The sequence below is a fragment of the Schistocerca gregaria genome, chromosome 1, assembly GCF_023897955.1.
Source record: "Schistocerca gregaria isolate iqSchGreg1 chromosome 1, iqSchGreg1.2, whole genome shotgun sequence".
In the NCBI taxonomy this organism is placed as follows: Eukaryota; Metazoa; Arthropoda; class Insecta; order Orthoptera; family Acrididae; genus Schistocerca; species Schistocerca gregaria.
Window position 1 is genome coordinate 1,197,155,088 of NC_064920.1, and position 23,019 is coordinate 1,197,178,106.

General features: G+C 43.4%; 1 protein-coding gene across 2 annotated transcripts in view; it reads left to right on the forward strand.

The window, feature by feature from the left end:
* The window catches only part of LOC126284689 (BMP-2-inducible protein kinase), a 240,775-nt gene that overhangs the window by 42,944 nt on the left and 174,812 nt on the right, over positions 1 to 23,019 (forward strand). For both annotated transcript variants that reach the window (XM_049983815.1, XM_049983824.1), the window contains exons 3-5: positions 4,399 to 4,523; positions 12,077 to 12,210; positions 22,023 to 22,134. In XM_049983815.1, coding sequence (XP_049839772.1) covers positions 4,399 to 4,523; positions 12,077 to 12,210; positions 22,023 to 22,134 — 371 coding nt within the window. The remainder of the gene's footprint in view (positions 1 to 4,398; positions 4,524 to 12,076; positions 12,211 to 22,022; positions 22,135 to 23,019) is intronic.

The window sequence follows — 23,019 nt, forward strand, 5'->3', positions numbered from 1 at the left end:
GTATAAATGATGTGCCCTCTAGTATTATGGGTAACTCTAAAATATTTCTGTTTGCTGATGACACTAGCTTGATAGTAAAGGCTGTTGTGTGCAACATTGACTCGGTTTCAAGTAGAGCAGTACATGACCTCAGTTCATGGCTCGTAGAAAATAAACTAACGTTAAATCACAGTAACACTCAGTTTTTACAGTTCCTAACACACAATTCAACAAAACCTCACGTTTTAATCTCACAGTACGGGCATATGGTTAGTGAAACTGAACAGTTAAAATTCCTAGGTGTTCAGATAGATAGTAAGCTGTCGTGGAAAGCCCACGTTCAGGATCTTGTTCAAAGACTTAATACTGCCATTTTCACTATTCGAACGGTATCGAAAGTGAGTGATATTTCGACACGTAAATTAGTCTACTTTGCTTATTTTCATTCACTTATGTCATATGGTTTTATGTTTTGGGGTAACTCTTCCCATTGTAGAAGGTTATTTTTGGCTCAGAAACGGGCGGTTCGGGCAATAAGTGGTGTGAGTTCACAAACCTCTTGTCGACCTCTTTTCACGAGTCTGGGTATTTTGACACTGGCCTCTCAATATGTATATTCCTTATTGTCGTTTCTTGTTACCAATATTAGTTTATTTCCAACAATAAGCAGCTTTCACTCAGTTAATACTCGGCAGAAATCAAACCTCCATTTGGATCTGACTTCCTTAACTCTTGTGCAAAAAGGTGTGCAGTGTACTGTTGCATCCATTTTCAATAAGCTGCCACTCGAATTCAAAAATCTTAGCAGAAATCCACGTGCTTTCAAATTGAAACTGAAGAGTTTCCTCAAGGGTCACTCCTATTCTGTCGAGGAGTTCCTTGAAAAATTAAGATGATTCTCATTGTATTGCTGACAGCGTTTGCTTAAACTTATGGACTGATTTTCTTTCAGGTTCATGAACATTGATTTTTATCTGTTATTACTTTTTATGTTGTAAGTTCATGTACTGACACGTTCCATGACCTTGGAGATTTGCTCCTCAATTTGGTTCTAAGGAACTTGACATTTAAATAAATGAAATAAATCCCTACTGGACTGTCACAATTCGGCTGCCTTATTGTGAAACCTCAGACTTGCTGACATGTTGCCTCTTTGTGGTAGTGAACGACAATGCCAAAGCGGCTGACTTGGTTTTACATTTTATCCGTGAAAGTAGTTTTTACTCGTCTCTATGAGGCAGGGCATCTAGGCTCCGTCACACGCTTCAGGGACTGGAGGGGTACCCTGTCACCTGCTCTGAACCCAAGAGGCCTTGGCGGCCCTTGCTCAGTGTCTGGGCCAGCCCCTGCCCTTCCCACAATTTTAATTCTTCTTATTCTTTTTCCACCTGCTATTGATATACTCTCTAATCATCATTCTTCGACATGTGATTTTAACAACTTGTCCGTGTTGCTAGTTTTCCTGGTGTAATAAAGTATGAAGAAACACTGGTTGGATGAAGGAGGTCTCTCTCTGATTACGTAACGCATCCCGGCAGTCTCCAGCTGCTTTGTGAGCGGAGTATCTCATCCACCTTCACCCTCATATCCATCTCTCACTTCTAATTGTTTCTATGTCTTGGTTTTATTGATTCTCAGTTACAGTTGGGTTCATCTGGTTAGGCCTGCGGTCCACTACAGTTGCCTTGGTCCTGGTTTCGGATAGTGCAATTTTGCCATGCAGGGTACACTTTAATCGTGGCAACATATGAAAAGTTTTGGAAATGCTTTCGCCCTTGGCCTGGAGGCCATTGATCATCCCCTTTTGGACGTCAGATAGATTGCTTATTCCACATTACGACAACCACTTCACTGTTTTCGGCATTAGTATGACACACTTTATATACACTCTACTGTTATTGATACCATCTGTCATGTTGATGTGGAACGTAGATGGTGGTCACATTAGTGCAACTGGACCAGAACCAAGTCGTGTAATTTCATTTGAAGAAAAAGGAATTTGACACACAAATCCCTGTGTGATATTGTTATGAAAACACAGCATTCTGAAAAGTTAAGTAGAGAGTAGTTTTTAGTGGTTGGGAATTGAATGCAGCTGTGTGGATAGAGTAGGCCATAAGTGAAGTCAACATCCATTTACTTGAACGCATTTCATTAACACACACATTTGCTACATCAGCCTAATTTCTTCAGTGTGCTATCTTGTACACAACATTTCTCGGAGGTGTGAAAGGTCACAGCAAAATCGATTTTTGATCACATAATGATAATGTTCAGTGCTTTAGCGTACAAATTAAAGCTCGAAGGCACTGGTGTCTAGTTATTAGCAGTAACAGAAGCTACGAAACGATCACCAGTGCCTATGAGCTTTAATTTGTACGCTAAAGCACTGAAGATGATCATTATGTGATCGAAAATAGATTTTGCTGTTAATAAATCATCAGAATTACGGCCAATGCTGACCTTCCTTCTAAGTTATCACTTACACTCTCTGCCCAGAGATTTGTGATTCCGTCACTGAATGAGTACAAGCTGTTGAGGCTTTTTCCATCTGAAGATGGAGTGACTGTGGGGTTTCCAGGGATTTTAAACAGCACCAGAGGTCCCTGATTTTGAATGATCACCTGTACCTTGGTACACTTGACCTGCCATTCAAAATAAGTTTCGTTCCCTTACACAACTCGCACACCGTCCTCCAATTTCAGTTCTCTCGCCCTTCTCAAACAGCACTCCTAATTCCATTGTGTTATTAATCAGTTCTCTTTTACTACACTTCTGGAAATTGAAATAAGAACACCGTGAATTCATTGTCCCAGGAAGGGGAAACTTTATTGACACATTCCTGGGGTCAGATACATCACATGATCACACTGACAGAACCACAGGCACATAGACACAGGCAACAGAGCATGCATAATGTTGGCACTAGTACAGTGTATATCCACCTTTCGCAGCAATGCAGGCTGCTATTCTCCCATGGAGATGATCGTAGAGATGCTGGATGTAGTCCTGTGGAACGGCTTGCCATGCCATTTCCACCTGACGCCTCAGTTGGACCAGCGTTCGTGCTGGACGTGCAGACCGCGTGAGACGACGCTTCATCCAGTCCCAAACATGCTCAACGGGGGACAGATCCGGAGATCTTGCTGGCCAGGGTAGTTGACTTACACCTTCTAGAGCACGTTGGGTGGCACGGGATACATGCGGACGTGCATTGACCTGTTGGAACAGCAAGTTCCCTTGCCGGTCTAGGAATGGTAGAACGATGGGTTCGATGACGGTTTGGATGTACCGTGCACTATTCGGTGTCCCCTCGACGATCACCAGAGGTGTACGGCCAGTGTAGGAGATCGCTCCCCACACCATGATGCCGGGTGTTGGCCCTGTGTGCCTCGGTCGTATGCAGTCCTGATTGTGGCGCTCACCAGCACGGCGCCAAACACGCATACGACCATCATTGGCACCATGGCAGAAGCGACTCTCATCGCTGAAGACGACACGTCTCCATTCGTCCCTCCATTCACGCCTGTCGTGACACCACTGGAGGCGGGCTGCACGATGTTGGGGCTTGAGCGGAAGACGGCCTAACGGTGTGCGGGACCGTAGCCCAGCTTCATGGAGACGGTTGCGAATGGTCGTCGCCGATACCCCAGGAGCAACAGTGTCCCTAATTTGCTGGGAAGTGGCGGTGCGGTCCCCTACGGCACTGCGTAGGATCCTACGGTCTTGGCGTGCATCCGTGCGTCGCTGCGGTCCGGTCCCAGGTCGACGGGCACGTGCACCTTCCGCCGACCACTGGCGACAACATCGATGTACTGTGGAGACCTGACGCCCCACGTGTTGAGCAATTCGGCGGTACGTCCACCTGGCCTCCCGCATGCCCACTATACGCCCTCGCTCAAAGTCCGTCAACTGCACATACGGTTCACGTCCACGCTGTCGCGGCATGCTACCAGTGTTAAAGACTGCGATGGAGCTCCGTATGCCACGGCAATCTGGCTGACACTGACGGCGGCGGTGCACAAATGCTGCGCAGCTAGCGCCATTCGACGGCCAACACCGCGGTTCCTGGTGTGTCCTCTGTGCCGTGCGTGTGATCATTGCTTGTACAGCCCTCTCGCAGCGTCCGGAGCAAGTATGGTGGGTCTGACACACCGGTGTCAATGTGTTCTTTTTTCCATTTCCAGGAGTGTATACATTGTATTGTTGATCTTTCATTTTTGGCTCACATAAGCTGAGTTTGCTTTTGAAGCAAAGATTACAAATTGTTAATTTGAAAATTGAGATTGAAAGTTGCTATTTATATTGAGACATGTAAGTAGTACAGATTGTAACATTTCTAAGGCTAGCATAGCAAATATTTTAAGTTGTTGTAGTAACCTAGCATCAGTAAGTTCATATCTCTGCCTTCATTTTCAGGGGGATTCGCTGTTGTCTTCCTGGTGAAAGGCAGTGGGGGTGGCGGAACACGATATGCACTGAAGCGGATGTATGTCAATAATGAACATGATCTGAATGTTGCTAAACGAGAGATTCAGATTGCGGTAAGTACGAAACAAAAGCACTATGAGACACTATTTACTGTGTGTGTGTGTGTGTGTGTGTGTGTGTGTGCGCGCGCGCTATGAGACACTATTTACTGTGTGCGTGCGTGCGTGCACGCGCAATTGTGCTTTCTAAGTATCATGAATAGCTTGTACTGCTATTAACAAATAGATAATGAATAAATATAAGTTGACAAAATGGGAAAATATTGGAATGTGTACAGATATTATGAAAAGGATAGTTGCTACCCATCTTACAGCGGAGATGCAGAGATTCCCCAAATCCCTCAACATGCAAAGTAACGGTACATCTGCAGAAAGAATCACAATCCACCTCCCAAAAAGTGATCCCCGACCTTATAATCGTATCTGTTGACAAAGGGTCCACCGCTGTTGTTTTGAACCGCAAGGATTACCTGGCAGAAGGACTTTTCCAGCTGTCAGATTGATCCATCTACAAACTCTGCCACAGTTACCGCATTCCATAATCCAACAGAATCTCCTTAAGTCCATCCTAGAACTACTCCTCACACCAATACATTCTACATGCTTCCTGAAGTCCATAAACCCAAACATCCAGGATGCCCTATTGTGCCCATTATTGTACCCTCACAGAGAGAATCTCTGCTCTCATAGACCATCACCTTCAACCTGTTAGCCACAACCTACCCTCCTATATAAAAGATACCTACTATTTCCTCTAACGACTCTCCGTAGTTTTTGTTCCTTTACTACATTGTGTCCTGCTAGACACCATTGATGCCACTTATATTTACACTAACATCCCTGATGCCCGTGATCTTAAGCTATTGTACACTACCTTTTCCACTGCATGATGGAATCCAAACCTACAATCTACTTCCTAGTCACTGTGACCCACCAACCACCAGAAATACCTATACTTCGACAGCTGTCACCGATTCCATACCAAGAAGCACCTTGCATACAGCCTATCCACCTGAGCCCATTGCATCTCTACTGCCAAGTGCTCCCTCGTGACTTATAATGAGGGTCTTACTGAGGCCTTCACAGACCATAATTATCCTCCCAACCTTGTACAAAAACAGATCTCCCATGCCGTCTCTTGTCGCCCACCACCTACCAAAGTCTCACCGTCTGGCCACAGAGGAGCATTCCCCTCATGACTTGAGTACCACGCAGGACTAGAGCAACTGAATCACATTCTCCGCCAGGGTTTCAGCTACCTCTTGTTGTGTCCTGAAATGAGAACTAGGGCTGTCTTACCCACTATCCTTTCCATGTAATAGACCTAGACGCAAGACCTGTCTCGAAGATCGTCCCACCACCACTTAAGCTGGGCCAGTCACAAGCATTAAGCCCTTCGCGGCTAAAGAGGATATTACAAGAACTGTAGAAAATATAATAGAGTGTCAGGTTTATATCCTTAGCTCAGTATTTAGAGGGACTGTGCCCCTTCAAACTCCTCTTGACACTGTGGCTGTCAGGATACGGACAATGCAGGAAATAACTGTCTGCAATGTATGTCTCCCTGCAGTTGGTGTGGTACCGCTGAATGTATTGGCTGCACTGATTGATCAACTCCCTAAATATTTCCTACTTTGGGAGATTAACACCCATAACCCCTTTGTGGCGTAGTACTGTGCTTACTGGCCATGGCAGAGATGTCGAAAATTTACTGTCCTAACTCGACCTCTGCCTCTTAAATACTGTAGCCGCCACACATTTCAATCTGGCTCTTGGCAGTTACTCGACCATTGATTTATCAATCTGCAGCCCAGGCCTTCAATCTAGCCACTGGAGAGCACATGATGACCTGTGTGGTAGTGACCACTTCCCCATCTTACTGTCAGTGCCCCGGCATCAGGCTCACGGATACCTACCCAGATGGGCTTTTAAACAAGGCGGACAGGGAAACTTTCACCTCTGCTGTCACTGTTGAATCTCCCCCACATGTTGCCATTGATGTTCCGATTGAGCAGGTAACTACAACGATTGCGTCTGCGGCGGAAAACGCAATCCCTCTTTCTTTATGGTGCCCAAGGCGAAAGACAGTCCCTTGGTGGTCGCTGGAAATCACTAAGGCAATTCAAGAGTGTCAGCGAGCTCTACAGAGACGTAAGCGGCTCCATGCCCGCATTGGCCTGCTTATAAAACAATGGAAACAGGAGTGTTTGGGGATGTATCTGTCTACCGTTGTGTGCCGTATGTCACTTTCCCAAGTGTGGATGATGATAAGACGTCTTTTGCGTACCAGACCCCAACAGGTGTCCCTGGAGTTAATATCAGTGGCTGCTCTCTACCGACGCAGATGCGATTGCCGACCACTTCGCCGAGTATTATGCCTGAACCTCTGCATCAGAGGACTATCTCTCAGCCTTTCGCACCCTCAAATGGCGGATGGAAAGGAAAGTTCTCTCGTTCACTACACGCCACAGTGAACCTTATAATGCCCACTTTAGAGAGTGGGAGCTCCTCAGCACCCTTGCACATTGCCCTGATACAGCTATTGGGCTGGATCAGATCCACAGTCAGATGATTAAACATTACTTGTCTGACTACAAATGATATCTCCCCGTCGTCTTCAACCGGATCTGGTGCAATGGCATCTTTACATTGCAGTGGCGGGGGAGCACCGTAATTCCGGAGCTAAAACCCAGTAAAAATCTGCTTGATGTGGATAGCGATTGTTCCATCAGCCTCACCAACGTTCTCTGTAAGTTACTGGAACGTATGGTGTGAGTGGTTGTGTTGGGTCCTGGAGTCGCTGGCTCCATGTCAAGGCGGTTTCCGCCAGAGTCCTGCTACCACTGATAATCTAGTGTCCCTGAAGTATGCCATTCAAACAGATGTAAAGCATACAACACGACCTGGCGAAATCATATCCTTGCCACATTGTACGAGTGGGGTCTCTGGGACCTGCTCCAGATTTTTATCAAAACTTCCTGTCGCTCTGTACTTCCTGTGTCCAAGTTGGTGCCTCCCATAGTTCCCTCCATATTCAGGAGAATGGCATTCTGCAGGGCTCTATTTTCAGTGTATCTCTACTTTTAGTGGCCGTTAACGGCCTAGCAGCAACTGTAGGGCCTTTGGTCTCCCCTACTTCTTATTCGGATGACTTCTACCTTTCGTATTGCTTCTCCAGTACTGGTGTTTCTGAGCAGTGCCTACAGGGAGCCATTCACAAGATGCACTCATGGGCTCTAGCTCACGGCTTCATTTTCAGCTGTGAAGTCGTGTGGCATGCACTTTTGTTGGTGTGATACCATTCATCCGGAACCAGAACTTTATGTTAATGACAATCCACTCACTGTAGTGGAGACATATCGATTCTTAGGACTGGTTTTCGACACCCAATTGACATGGCTACCTCACCTTCGTCAGCTTAAGCAGAAATGCTGGCAGCACCCCAGTGCCTTCCGCTGCCTGAGCAACACCAGCTGGAGTGCAGATCGCTCTACACTGCTGCAGTTGTACAGAGTCCTTGTTCAATCCCACCTTGACAATGGGGGTCTGGTTTACAGTTCAGCGGCGCCATCAACATTGGATTTACATGAGTCAGTGCACTTCTGTAGCATTTGTCTAGCGACGGGCACTTTTAGAAAGATTCTGGTGACCAGTATCCTGGTGGAGGCTGGAGTCCCTCCATTGCCGATCCAACGTGCAGAACTGCTCACCAGTTATGTTGTACACATTTGTAGTTCTCCTGAGCATCCAAATTACCATATCTTTTTCCCACTCGTGGCAGCTCATCTCCTGCATCAGCAGTTCATGTGTGATCCCTTCTCTCCGAACTGGAGTCCTTTCCTTTACCACCTCTACTTGAGGTCCAATCATGTACATCTCCATGGTGCACCTCGGCGGAAGCTTTGTCTGGGCCTTTTGCGTGGCCCTAAGGCATCTGTTAACCCCACCGTTCTCCACTGTCACTTCCTCTCGATTCTTAATGTGTTCCGGGGCTCTGAAATTGTTTACACCAATGGCTCGATGGCTGATGGTAATGTTGGCTTCGCCCAAGTCCACAGAGACCATATTGAACAGCATTCCTTGCCCGATGGCTGCAGTGTATTCACTGCAGAGCTTGTGGCCACCATATCTCGTGCACTTCGATACATCTGTTCTTGTTCTGGTGAGTTGTTTCTTCTCTGTTCTGACTGGCTGAGCAGCTTAAAGCTATCAATCTGTGCTACCCTCACAATCCTTTGGTAGCGAACATCCAGGAGTCCATCCCTGCCCTGGAAAGGTCCAGTCGGTCAGTGGTGTTTGTGGGGACTCCAGGACTATCGGAATCCCAGGCAACGAGCTTGCTGACAGGCTGGCCAAATGGGCGACGTGTAAACCGCTCCTGGAGATTCGCATCTCTGAAACTGATCTGCATTCTGTCTTAACGCCACAAGGTTTTTTTGCTTTGGGAGACATAGTGGCATAATAGTATCCACAAGCTGCATCTCATTAAGGAGACTGTGAATGTGTTGAAGTCTTTCCTGCAGACTTCTCGCAGGGAATCAGTTGTTTTTTGTAAGCTCCGCATTGGCTATCTGTGGCTCTCACATGGTTACCTCCTCTGTCACAAGGACCTACTTCAGTGTCGCCGTGGCTCCCAAATGAAGTCGTCTACATCTTGCTGGACTGCCCACCTTTAGCCATTCTGCTGCAGACTTTTAACTTTCCCAGCACCCTACCTTCGGTTTTGGGCAACAATGTCTCAACAGCAGCATTAGTTTCACATTTTATTCGTGAGGGTGGATTTTATCATATGATCTGAGTATTAGCGCATTTCCTTTGTCTGTCTGTGTCCTCCACCCTAGGACTTTTAGGGTGGAGGTTTTAATGTGTTGCAGAGTGGCTGGCTTCTCCTTTTTTATTCTCATGGTCAGCCAGCCATGGTAACCTGGTTTCTTGTTTTTAATCTCTTCTCCCTGTTTCTTTCGTCTCTGTGTGTTTTTCTTGTCCTGTTTTGTCCATTGTAGTGTTTGGGCCAAGGAAAAATTGGAGCACCCTGTTGCTGAGCATGCCACTCAACAAGACGTTCTTCGTTTCAGTGACTGCTTCCACAGTCTATACCATCTGGATCCTCCCCACCAACACCAGCTTGTCTGGAATGCACAGGTAGGAACTCTCCGAGCAGTATATCCTCCCTTTCCCCTCCACCCGACTCATCTAACCTCCTGACAGCACCTATCAGCCCTACTCTCTCTCCATCTCATCTCTGTATGCTTCTGCAAGCAATACTCTACCATCCCCCACCCCTACTCAGCTAACTTTCCCACTCACCAGCCCAGCCCCCTTACCCCGCCACCCAGCTGCTTCTCCCATCATACACAGCTGCTCGCAGTCTGGCCTCAGCACCCAGCGACTGTCATCATGTATGTGTGAACTCTGTGTATAAAGTATAACTGTACTTACAGTAGGAAACAGTTGAACCATGTTCTATATGTTCTAGACAGCAATGCTCATGTGACAGTTCACATCTCTTACTAACTCTCACCGCTCTCTCCCATACTCCCCCCTTCCTCCCTCCCCTCCCTACTGTCTGTCCCCTCCCTACTGTCTGTCCCCTCCCTACTGTCTGTCCCCTCCCCCCGCCCCCTACTGTCTGGTGTCTCTCTCCCTCCCTCTCCCCACCTTGCCGCTGCATTTTGGTGGGATTCCTGGCCATGTGAAACATTGCATCATGATGGGTTCTGCATGACTTGACAGAAATGCATAAATGGATGTGTTACGATGCTCCTTGGATGCATTTGGAGCAGTATAAGCACGAAGGAGAGGCTATCTTGTGCCGTATTGTAATGCTGTATGAGACATGGGCCACATAGTACTAGCCAAAACTGAATGCTAATCCAACTAATGGCGTGATTATGGGTCCCCGCTAATGTTAAAGTGTGTCAGAGCCCCAGTGTGGTGAAAGTTGTGGTGATTCTTGTGTACGATTGTGATGGTTTTATCCTAATGCATTACGTTTCTCCACAGCAGACAGTCGATGCACAGTATTGCTGTTTGTTTTTGGAGCATTACCTGTGATCAGCTTTGCGAAAGAATTGGAGACACTTACTGCAAAACCCACCCATCATTTTGCACAACAATGCGCAGGGGCATACAGCACAAGCTGTGGCTGCCCTGTGCAGTGAGTGGGACTGGGAAGTACTGTAGCATCCACCATACTCCCCAGACTTAAGTCTTTGTGACTTTGATTTCAAACCAAAGATGAAGGAACCAATTCGTGTCATTCGCTTCAGAACCGTCCCACAGATTCTACAGGCAGAAGCAGCTCCATTCACACCATCAACAGAACAGGCTCTACTAACGATATACTATGCCTTCCACATCGCTGGCAACTGTTTCCACACTGCACTGGTGAGTACTTTGAAGGACAGTAACGAGTGCAAACATGCAACTCTTTTCTATCGGTTGTGAATAAAGGGTTGCCACTGTTTACGTTCCATCCCTCATATCTTTAGTATCATTCCACCTGCCGATTTCAGAAGTGAGAGTGCCCTGCTATACAAACACTGGCAGAGTGCCTGTGACTCTGGCCTACCAGCATTGAATAGTTGATTCCCTGTGGGGTGAAGAAGGTTAAGATAAAAACATTCCACTCCTTGTCATAGCCAGAGTTCTTACTGAAAATGAGCTCAATTTCCACAGAAGAGTGGAAACGCTGTTGGCAACAGAACTGGTCTCCCAAATGCCAGAAACTGCCCTGCATCCGGGAGAAACGCCCTGGATTTGACTCACTGTGGGCCCTCCTTTCTCCATCAGGACGTTCAAAGCAGCCCCTCCTCCAGGCAACAGTGTGTTAGCAACCATCCATTCCATTCATCTCCAGCAGCCATCTTCACTGTTCAATTGGTTGATACCTGTGACTGTTGATGAGGGAATTAACGTGAAGACACATCTACTGACAATTAACTCCTCCTTGGTATCATTATCTTCATCATCAGTTCTCTATCAGAAAATGACAGTCTAAATCTGACAAGGCTCACTGCAGTTCAATATCCAAGACATCCAGAATACGCAAAATCTCTTCACTAGTGTGACCAGACTGTTGGGACAAATTGGAAATGCCAGTTACAGTTAAAAAAAGGGGGGTGGGGGCGGCAACACGCACAACCTGACTTGGAAAGTTATTCTACATCTATCATGGAAATCTTAAGCACCTTAAGTCATATTCTAAAAAGGCAACTTGCACCTGGGGTCAGTTGATATCTCCTGCTGGTCTTTGTGTGCTTAATGTGATATCCATGAAATTGTGAAAATCAGCTAATTGCAATATGTTGTTACCAAAAGTAGAAGAAAAGAGAAAATTTCATAAAGTTTGGTGAACAAATTTCAAAACTGAATTCATTATTGCAGAAATAAAAGTTGAAAGTTGTCTGTCTCCTTCCACTGTTTTTATGCTAAGTGATTTGGATTACCTCTTTCTCCTTCCTATGATACTGCTGAATGCTGGTATACCAAATTGTCCTCGACATACAATATTCTCCCCAGGATGGTATTTTGATGATTTTTACTTTACAGTAATTTGATTTTTAACTGCTGATTAATTTTTCTTGTGCGATTTCTTTTTGTTTCAGAGTAACTTGAGTGGTCACAAGAACATTATTGGTTATGTGGATTCGAGCCTTACACATACGGGAAATGGTGTATATGAAGTTCTCCTCCTGATGCCGTATTGCAAGACACACGTCTTACAGATGATGAACTCGAGGTAATTAATGTAAGATACTGTTTGTGAAACATTATGCATTTCTTGTGGTTGAGGGGGGAGGAGTGGAATGGAGGGACATGAATAGGCACACAAATAATATTTAGCCCCAATAACATTCAATGAGTTCCATCTAGAATGTAAACATTGTTACACTCTGCACCATTTGTAGCGACATTGCTTTTAATGACAAATTGCGTATAACAAAGAAATCTAACAGTCCTGTCTAAACCCTACTTAAACAATATATTTAAAAAGTCACGTAGTACATCACCACTTACGGCTTATTATTTAAAATGACATATTTTCGGAAAAATATTTAAAATGTCACGTAGTACATCACCACTTACGGCTTATTGTTTAAAATGACATATTTTCGGAAAAATATATCACCAATAACATCCAGTGTTAATTTTTGTTCGTTATGTATGTGGCATTACTGACAATGTAATGCTTATTTTCAAACTCTTTATTTTCTGCAGATTGTTAGATTCAAATCAAGTGTCTAAATGAATTCATAATCAAATACAAAATGTGTACTCGCATCTTGAAAAGGTGAAACAAATATAACTGATTATCTTAAGGACGACAGTATACTGCAATATGTGTTACTTTACTGCATTTTAAAGTTACAACAATTTGTTAAAAAACTTAACAAAACTGTCTTTGCTTCATCGTATAGAACTACAAAACTCAATTCCAATATGAGTTACTTTTCTCAAAGTACAGAAGTTGAATAAAAGTGCATTCGTTATTGTTGTTTTGTACTTATGTTTTTTAGGTATTTTCAGTGTATTAAGTACAGTAGGTCACATCTGTAGAACGTATTAAATAGAAACGTAGGAAAAAATGTAGGCCTTCATGTAATTTATCCATAGAAAACAGTCTTTTCATTTTTGTACTGTTTATTAAATGGTAAAATGCAGTGAATAGGACAAAGGTTGTCATTCATGACTGATATACTATACCTCAATTAAAAAAAGTTTCAAACATGCTAAATATTTTCTCTCATTCATTACCCTAGACAGTGTTCGACATTATTAACTGAGGGAAGAAGTAGCAACAATGTGATTGTTAAAGGCTTATATTTCCTGGCATTTTATTGCCGTGTCTACTGAATAAGCATAAGAAAAATTCCTTTTCAGTCCTTCTCCACAAATACCACACTGGAAATATTCCAGGGGTACTGTATATTTGCTACTTTTTTGAAGGGTTAGTTATGTGACAGCCTAAAACTCAGCAAAATACAAATTTAAGGAGGCAGATGGCAAAACAAGAGAGGAAGTAAAGAATCTGGTGACTTGACTGGAGTAGCTAGGTTGGGGGGGGGGGGGGGGGTGATATTTGGAGCAGATCTCGCATCAAAGTCTATTACAGGGCTATGAGCCATCTACATCTACATCTACATCCATACTCCGCAAGCCACCTGACGGTGTGTGGCGGAGGGTACCCTGAGTACCTCTATCGGTTCTCCCTTCTATTCCAGTCTCGTATTGTACGTGGAAAGAAGGATTGTCGGTATGCTTCTGTGTGGGCTCTAATCTCTCTGATTTTATCCTCATGGTCTCTTCGCGAGATACACGTAGGGGGAGCAATATACTGCTTGACTCTTTGGTGAAGGTATGTTCTCGAAACTTTAACAAAAGCCCGTACCGAGCTACTGAGCGTCTCTCCTGCAGAGTCTTCCACTGGACTTTATCTATCATCTCCGTAACGCTTTCGCGATTACTAAATGATCCTGTAACGAAGCGCGCTGCACTCCGTTGGATCTTCTCTATCTCTTCTATCAACCCTATCTGGTGCGGATCCCACACTGCTGAGCAGTATTCAAGCTGTGGGTGAACAAGCGTACTGTAACCTACTTCGTTTGTTGTCGGATTGCATTTCCTTAGGATTCTTCCAATGAATCTCAGTCTGGCATCTGCTTTATCGACGATCAACTTTATATGATCATTCCATTTTAAATCACTCCTAATGCGTACTCCCAGATAATTTATGGAATTAACTGCTTCCAGTTGCTGACCTGCTATTTTGTAGCTAAATGATAAGGGACCTATCTTTCTATATATTCGCATCACATTACACTTGTCTACATTGAGATTCAATTGCCATTCCGTGCACCATGCGGCAATTCGCTGCAGATCCTCCTGCATTTCAGTACAATTTTCCATTGTTGCAACCTCTCGATACACCACAGCATCATCTGCAAAAAGCCTCAGTGAACTTCCGATGTCATCCACCAGGTCATTTATGTATATTGTGAATAGCAACGGTCCTATGACACTACCCTATGGCACACCTGTAATCACTCTTACTTCTGAAGACTTCTCTCCATTGAGAATGTCATGCTGCATTCTGTTATCTAGGAACTCCTCAATCCAATCACACAATTGATCTGATAGTCAGTATGATCTTACTTTGTTCATTAAACGACTGTGGGGGAACTGTGTCAAACGCCTTGCGGAAGTCAAGAAACACGGCGTCTACCTGTGAACCCGTGTCTAAGGCCGTCTGAGTCTCGTGGACGAATAGCGCGAGCTGGGTTTCACACGACCGTCTTTTTCGAAACCCATGCTGATTCCTACAGAGTAGATTTCTAGTCTCCAGAAAAGACATTATACTCGAACATAATATGTGTTCCAAAATTCTACAACTGATCGACGTTAGAGATATAGGTCTATAGTTCTGCACATCTGTTAGACGTCCCTTCTTGAAAACGGGGATGACCTGTGCCCTTTTCCAATCCTTTGGGTCGCTTCACTCTTCTAGAGACCTACGGTACACCTCTGCAAGAAGGGGGGCAAGTTCCTTCACGTACTCTGTGTAAAATCGAACTGGTACCCCATCAGGACCAGCGGCCTTTCCTCTTTTGAGCGATTTTAATTGTTTCTCTATCCCTCTGTCGTCTCTTTCGATATCTACCATTTTGTCAACTGTGCGACAATCTAGAGAAGGAAGCACAGTGCAGTCTTCCTCTGTGAAACAGCTTTGGAAGAAGACATTTAGTATTTTGGCCTTTAGTCTGTCATCCTCTGTTTCAGTACCATTTTGGTCACAGAGTGTCTGGACATTTTGTTTTGATCCACCTACCGCTTTGACATAAGACCAAAATTTCTTAGGATTTTCTGCCAAGTCAGTACATAGAACTTTACTTTCGAATTCATTGAAAGCCTCTCGCATAGCCCTCCTCACACTACATTTCGCTTCGTGTAATTTTTGTTTGTCTGCAAGGCTTTGGCTATGTTTATGTTTGCTGTGAAGTTCCCTTTGCTTCCGCAGCTGTTTTCTAACTCGGTTGTTGTACCACGGTGGCTCTTTCCCATCTCTTACAATATTGCTTGGCACATACTCATCTAACGCATATTGTACGATGGTTTTGAACTTCGTCCACTGATCCTCAACACTATCTGTACTTGAGACAAAACTTTTGTGTTGAGCTGTCAGGTACTCTGTTATCTGCTTTTTGTCACTTTTGCCAAACAAAAAAATCTTCCTACCTTTTTTAATATTTCTATTTACGGCTGAAATCATCGATGCAGTAACCGCTTTATGATCGCTGATTCCCTGTTCTGCATTAACTGATTCAAATAGTTCGGGTCTGTTTGTCAGCAGAAGGTCTAATATGTTATCGCCACGAGTCGGTTCTCTGTTTAACTGCTCAAGGTAGTTTTCAGATAAAGCACTTAAAAATATTTCACTGGATTCTTTGTCCCTGCCACCCGTTATGAACGTTTGAGCCTCCCAGTCTATATCCGGCAAATTAAAATCTCCACCCAGAACTATAACATGGTGGGGAAATCTACTCGAAATATTTTCCAAATTATTCCTCAGGTGCTGAGCCAGAACAGCTGCTGAGCCCGGGGGCCTATAGAGACATCCAATTACCATGTCTGAGCCTGCTTTAACCTTGACCTTCACCCAAATCCTTCGATACTATTGCGCTATAAACACGCCTCCCCCTTCACTGTCCAGCCTGTCTCTGCGGTATACATTCCAATCTGAGTTTAGGATTTCATTACTGTTTACATGTGGTTTCAGCCAACTTTCTGTCCCTGGTACTATGTGGGCGTTGTGACCCTTTATTAATGAGAGCAGTTCTGGTACCTTTCTATAGACGCTCCTGCAGTTTACTATTAGCACATTAATATTGTTATTCCCTGTTGCATTTTGCCTACTCCCGCCTTGCCGCGTCTCAGGAGGCGTCTTGTCGGGCCTAGGGAGGGAATTCTCTAACCTAAAAAAACCCATGTGCACTCCACACGTACTCCGCTACCCTCGTAGCCGCTTCCGGCGTGTAGTGCACGCCTGACCTATTCAGGGGGACCCTACATTTCTCCACCCGATAGCGGAGGTTGAGAAATTTGCACCCCAGCTCTCCGCAGAATCGTCTGCCATGAGGCAAAAGGGCGGGAGTAGGAGTTGTATAGGGATGGACAAGGATATTATGTAGGTTTGGTAGGTGGTGGAATGGTGAGGAAACCTTGTCCACATTCCTGCAGAATCTTGACAGCTTCTCTCCCATTCGCTCCACCTGCTCCTGCTCACTCAACAAGCCACCCTCATCAATGTTGACCTCCACCTCAAAGATGGATACATCTGTACCTCTGTCGACACCAAACCTACCAACCTGTAGCAATAACTCCACCTAGACAGCTGCCACTCATTCCATACCAAGAAGTCCCTTCGACATAGCTTAGCCACCCAAGGATGTCGCGTCTGTAGTGACAAGCAGTCCTTCTCAAAATGTACCAAGCATCTTACTGAGGCCTTCGCAGACCATAATTACCCACCAAGCCTTGTACGGGAACTGATCTCTTGTGCCTTATCCCTCCTCTCACCCTTCACCTCCGAAAGTCCCACTGTACGACCACAGAGCAGCATTTCCCTTGTGACTCAGTACCACCCAGGACTGGATCAACTGAATCACATTCTCAGCCAGTGTTTCGATCACCTCTCATCGAGCTGTGAAGTTGGAAATACCCTATCTACTATCCTTTCCACTCCTCCCACGGTGGTATTCCTTTGCCTACCAACTCTTCACACTTCCTTCTTCATCCTATCACAGCCCCTGCTCCCAGCCCCTTGCCTCGTGGCTCATATCCCTGTAATAATATTATGAATAGGAAAGTTGCCACTCACCATATAGTGGAGATTCTGCTATATGGTGAGTGGCAACTTTCCTTTTCTTAATATTGTTGCATTCCATCCTGGATTTTCCATTGTTTGATATATCCCTGGCCTCAACCTATGTTACTCACAGTCCATCACCCACCTATCCCCTTCCCTGTTCCCACTCCAGCACTACACAGCCCTCTATTCTACCCCCGTACCCACAATCTTTTTACTTCCCTGCTTTTCTACTCCCCTCCCCCTGACCTCCTGACTGCCTCTAGCTGCCCTACTGTCTCTCCACCTCATCCCTGTATTCCTGCACAAGCAGCACTTTAGCATCCTCCACCCCCGCCCCTACCCTACCATCCGTCTCCCTCCTCACCCGAGTCACCTCCTGACCCCCACCATCGACATTGCTTCTTCCATCATGCACAGGTGATTGCAGTCTGGCTTCGGAAGCCAGAGAGAGTGATCATGTATGTGTGAGTTGTGTTTGCAAGAGTGGGTGTGTCTGTGTTGTCCAGTTTGGAAGAAGGCAGTTTGGCCGAAAGCTTATTGTGTTTGACAGTCTTTTTCTCGTGTCTGTCTGCGACCCAACATCTCTGCTATATGATGAGATGAGATTCAGTTTTTGTTCCATAGACCCAAAAATGAGATGATTTTGGTGGGTGCAGAACATGTCAGAAACAATAACATAAAACATTTGAATACAACGCTGATCATTTGTCAGATCATCGAAAGAGTTGAATAACAGTAAACTGGAACTTGTAATATATACAGATTTAATACACTGTCAGAATGAAGTATTGCTATGCACTTTTAATAAATTAACCGTACACAAAATACCTAATCTTGACTGCTGTAACCATGTGCTGTCAGAACTGAAATCAGACAGACATTTTTACTGAAGCTGGTCTAACAGTCTCTGTTAAGATATTCATCTATATAGTAGAATGAGTTGCCCAACAAAAAGTCTTTCAAACTCTGTTTAAACCATGCTTTATCTGAAACTGAAGTTTTTAATGCTTGCTGGCAATTCATTGAAAATGTGTATTCCTAGTAAGACCATCCGAAGACCAGTATCAGTTGCAAAGCGATTTAGAAAAGATTGCTGTTTGGTGTGGCAGATGGAAGTTGACACTAAATAACGAAAAGTGTGAGGTGATCCACATGAGTTCCAAAAGAAATCCGTTGGAATTGGATTACTCGATAAATAGTACAATTCTCAAGGCTGTCAATTCAACTAAGTACCTGGGTGTTAAAATTACGAACAACTTCAGTTGGAAAGACCACATAGATAATATTGTGGGGAAGGCGAGCCAAAGGTTGCGTTTCATTGGCAGGACACTTAGAAGATGCAACAAGTCCACTAAAGAGACAGCTTACACTACACTCGTTCGTCCTCTGTTAGAATATTGCTGCGCAGTCTGGGATCCTTACCAGGTGGGATTGACGGAGGACATCGAAAGGATGTAAAAAAGGGCAGCTCGTTTTGTACTATCACGTAATAGGGGAGAGAGTGTGGCAAGTTGGGATGGAAGGTATTAAAGCAAGGACGTTTTTCTCCGTGTCGAGATCTATTTACGAAATTTCAGTCATCAACTTTCTCTCCCGAATGCGAAAATATTTTGTTGAGCCCAACCTACATAGGTAGGAATGGTCATCAAAATAAAATAAGAGAAATCAGAGCTCGAACAGAAAGGTTTAGGTGTTCGTTTTTTCCCGCACGCTGTTCGGGAAAATGGAATGGTAGAGAGATAATGATTGTGGATCGATGAACCCTCTGCCAAGCACTTAAATGTGAATTGCAGAGTAGTCATGTAGATGTAGATCCCTTTTTGGACCAAGGTAGGTAGTTTTAGGTCTGTATGTAGATTGTTCTTATTTGTAGTATTGAAACTGTGAATTGAACTATTGGTTGGAAATAGAGGTATGTTACTTGCAACAAATTTCATTAAGGAATAACTATACTGAGAAGCAGTAGTTAGAATACTAAGCTCCTTGACAGGTTTCTATGTGTTCTTGAATTTACATCACAAATGATTCTTATTGCTCGTTTTTGCACATACAAAACTTCTGCTCGGTTTGATGAGTTACCCAGAATATTATCCCATATGACATAGTAGAATGAAAGTGAGAAAGTTTTTTTATATTTATATCTCCTACATCTGACATCGTTCGCACTGCAAATACAGACTTGTTTAGGCGCTTCAGTAATTATGTGGTATATCCTCCCTAACTGAATTTATTAGAGTTGAAATCCTAGAAATTTAACACAGTCAACCTCTTCAGTCTGCATTTCTTCTTGTTTTACACATGCTGGAAGGAAATATCTTACAAATTCTGAATTGAATAGCAATCTGTCCTTTTCATAATATTCTCATCATCAAATCTAGTCTTTTCCATGGTTCTACTTAATAGTCAGTACTTTTAGATGCAGAAGATGTGGCCATAATTGAATGCTCATGAAATATTGAGGTTTTTATGTGTAATCTGTTCTTTCAGAAGAAAGAAGGAAAATTGTGTTAAATGCATTAACTATGATTTAAAACAATATATAGAAGGTGAGTCAAAAAAGACTTAAAACTTTAGAATGATAAAGAAATTTATTGAGATAACTTAAGAATCAGTAGATGTGTCAGTCTGTCGCAAGCAACCTCAAGTTTCACATGAGTCAGTAATCAATTTCTTCCCACAGTTGGTGCAACAAATTGGGCATAACTTGTGCAATGGAAGATTAGATTCATTTTTTCAGGTTGGCTAAATTGTTTGGTAGGGGTGGAACCTACACACAATCTTTAATGAAACCCCAGAGAAAGAAATCCAGTGGTGTCAAATTTTGAGAACAAGTTGGCCATGTGATTTGCCCTTTACAGCGAGTCAACTTATCTGGGAAGCAATTGTCGAGGAAACTTCAAACTACTGTGAGAAAATGATGTGGAGCAACATCTTGCTGATAGTAAACCATCCCATCCTGGTCATCATCTTTGGTATGTGGAATTAAGATGATGATTTTTGTGGACTGCAAGGAAAGCTCTCCCTAACTGGTTCACCATAAACATCAACATGCAGATAACCGAGTGATCTATCCGTCTCGCAATGGGCAACCCATATCAACAAAGTTCTAATGCCAAGAGTAAATTGTAGCCTGTTTAATGGTTCTTTACTGTGTGAAATTTATGCCGAACAGTTGTTGCAGAGTTCGTTTCATGAAACCAAAACACACACTCCACCAGTGGAAATAGTCATTTTAACTGTGTACTATGCTAGCATTCCTGGTTGCATTGTGGCGTGCTGGTGTTCTGTGTGAATCAAAATTGATGTTTTTTTGCTATAAAATGACACATTGCTGATTCTATAAGTCATCTCAGTAAATTTCTATATCATTCCAAATTTGTAATGTCCTTTTTGACTTGCCCTATTATTTATTACATGTTATGCAAATTGAGGTAGACAGACAGGCAGGCAGATTGTGTGGTATAATTGAGAATTTACACGACTTAGTATGGTCTGCAGAACTGTTCCCCCCCCCCCCTCCCTCCCCCTCCCCACCTCTATGGAGTCCACAAATTTGTGTTTACTAACAACTGTCATTAGACTATGTAACATGTGGTACAACTGTGTCCTCATCTACATTGTGTGTCGAATTCCTTGTGTAGAATTTGTGTGGAGCAAGTGCTGCTAACTGTGTAGTCTTTAGAACTCTCTGAACAGAGGCTTGAAATTTGATTTCGCATCACTCACACATCTAAAATTCAAATTATCATGACTAAGAGAGCTGAGTTCTTGTGGTTATACATGCATAAAATTTATGCTAGACAATCTGATGTCAGAGGTCATAGTCCTTAATTAAATTGGTCATCATGAACAGAAAATTTACAAACATTCCTTTTCTTTTGTGTCCTTGTTATAGATCTTTGGGGAAGCAAGTGATTTATTTTCCTTAAACAGATATGAATGTAAAACTTCAGTCCTTGTCTGTCAGTGTTGTGATAAATGTTTTTCCATATAGAAATGGACCAAAAGATTTCATTCCATTGACCAGTTTTACATTTTATTAACACTTTCACTGTTTCTTGTGATAGCTCTGTGGACAGAATTTCAGTCTCAAATTTGTCCAAGGCTTTTTGCCTTACCTTCCTCTTAGTAATTTTGATGTCACTTCTGCGTATGTCTTGCATCTCCATCTGTTTCCTTGGAAGTTTTCTTGTGAATCATGTGGGCACTAGAAATGTAGTGGAGTTCTACTATTAACCATTAACTGTGCTCGCAGATCGAAAGAAGTGAAGCCTGTGGTCATAATAATGTCACTTCTTGAGTGACACTTAATGCATTGGGGCTGGTTTCCTCTTGTCAGTGTGCTCTGTCAGGCCCAAATTATTAAAATATGTGTAAAAAGTTTTCAAAAACAATCAAAATCATGTTAATTCATTTTGTATTTGTACTTAGAAGTAAGAATTTGGTAAGAAGCAGTTTTGGTTATTTACTATTTTCAGTCTTTTTCCCAGGGTTTTGATTTGTTTTGGATTTCTTAGTTTATCATAGTGTGATTCCATTAACACTGTTGCTGTGGTTGTTGCTAATTGAATCAGTTTGCTTCAGAACACATTAGTTTCTCACTAATGCAGTTACCATAACAGAGAAGTGATTAATGTAGATATATCATTAGCTCACTTTTTCTTTTCAGTTTACTTTTGTTACAGACTGCAGAGTGGATTCAGTGAAGCTGAGGTTCTGCAAATATTCTGTGATGTTTGTGAAGCGGTTTCTCGGTTACATCATTGTCAGACACCAATTATTCATCGGGATTTGAAGGTAATTTTCTTTTATTCTTTTGGTACTATTTGTGTTTTAGTACTGCTAAACATACTCGTAAGAACTCATTACTCGTGAATTTCCTCAGACAGTGGAGTAGTAGAAATATCTTCTTAAGTCTGATTAAAATTACTTCTTGAGTGACACTTAATGCATTGGGGCTGGTTTCCTCTTGTCAGTGTGCTCTGTCAGGCCCAAATTGTTCGCCATTGCCAAACTGCCACAGCAGTCAGTTCACTTCCACAGTTCGACTAGTGCTGCACATGAAATGAAATGTGCACATTCTCTCTCTCTCTCTCTCTCTCTCTCTCTCTCTCTCTCTCTCTCTCTGTGTGTGTGTGTGTGTGTGTGTGTGTGTGTGTGTGTGTGTGTGTGTGTGATGAAATGTAATATAAAATTGGCAGACCCTAGATCTGGGATTCAGTCACATCGAGAAAGGACGCTGGGGAATTGCATTTAAAGGGCAGTTGTAACAACCCATGTACAATGTGTGCAAGTAATTTGAGAGGGAGGTGCAAAATGAGAGACAGTTTCCAAAGCAGTCATGTGAATCACAGTTGCTTCATATTAGCAAAGAAAAATATGAGAAGGAAGGAAATGAAGCAGTACCCTCATGTTTTTATATGCCAAGCAAGAAAAGAATTCAGAAACATCTAACAAATATAGATCCTTTTACTCAAGGTGCACTGCAGCATCACATATACAGTTATCATCATCATCATCATCATCATCATCATAGAGATTGGCCTACATGAGATAAAATTTGTATGACTTTGCATGGCCGAACTTTTTGAATGTATGAAATCATCATTGCAACTGGTTCTGCAGAGTCTCAGTTTTAAATACAAAAATATTCGAGCCATAAAATGTTGATAGAATGAACAG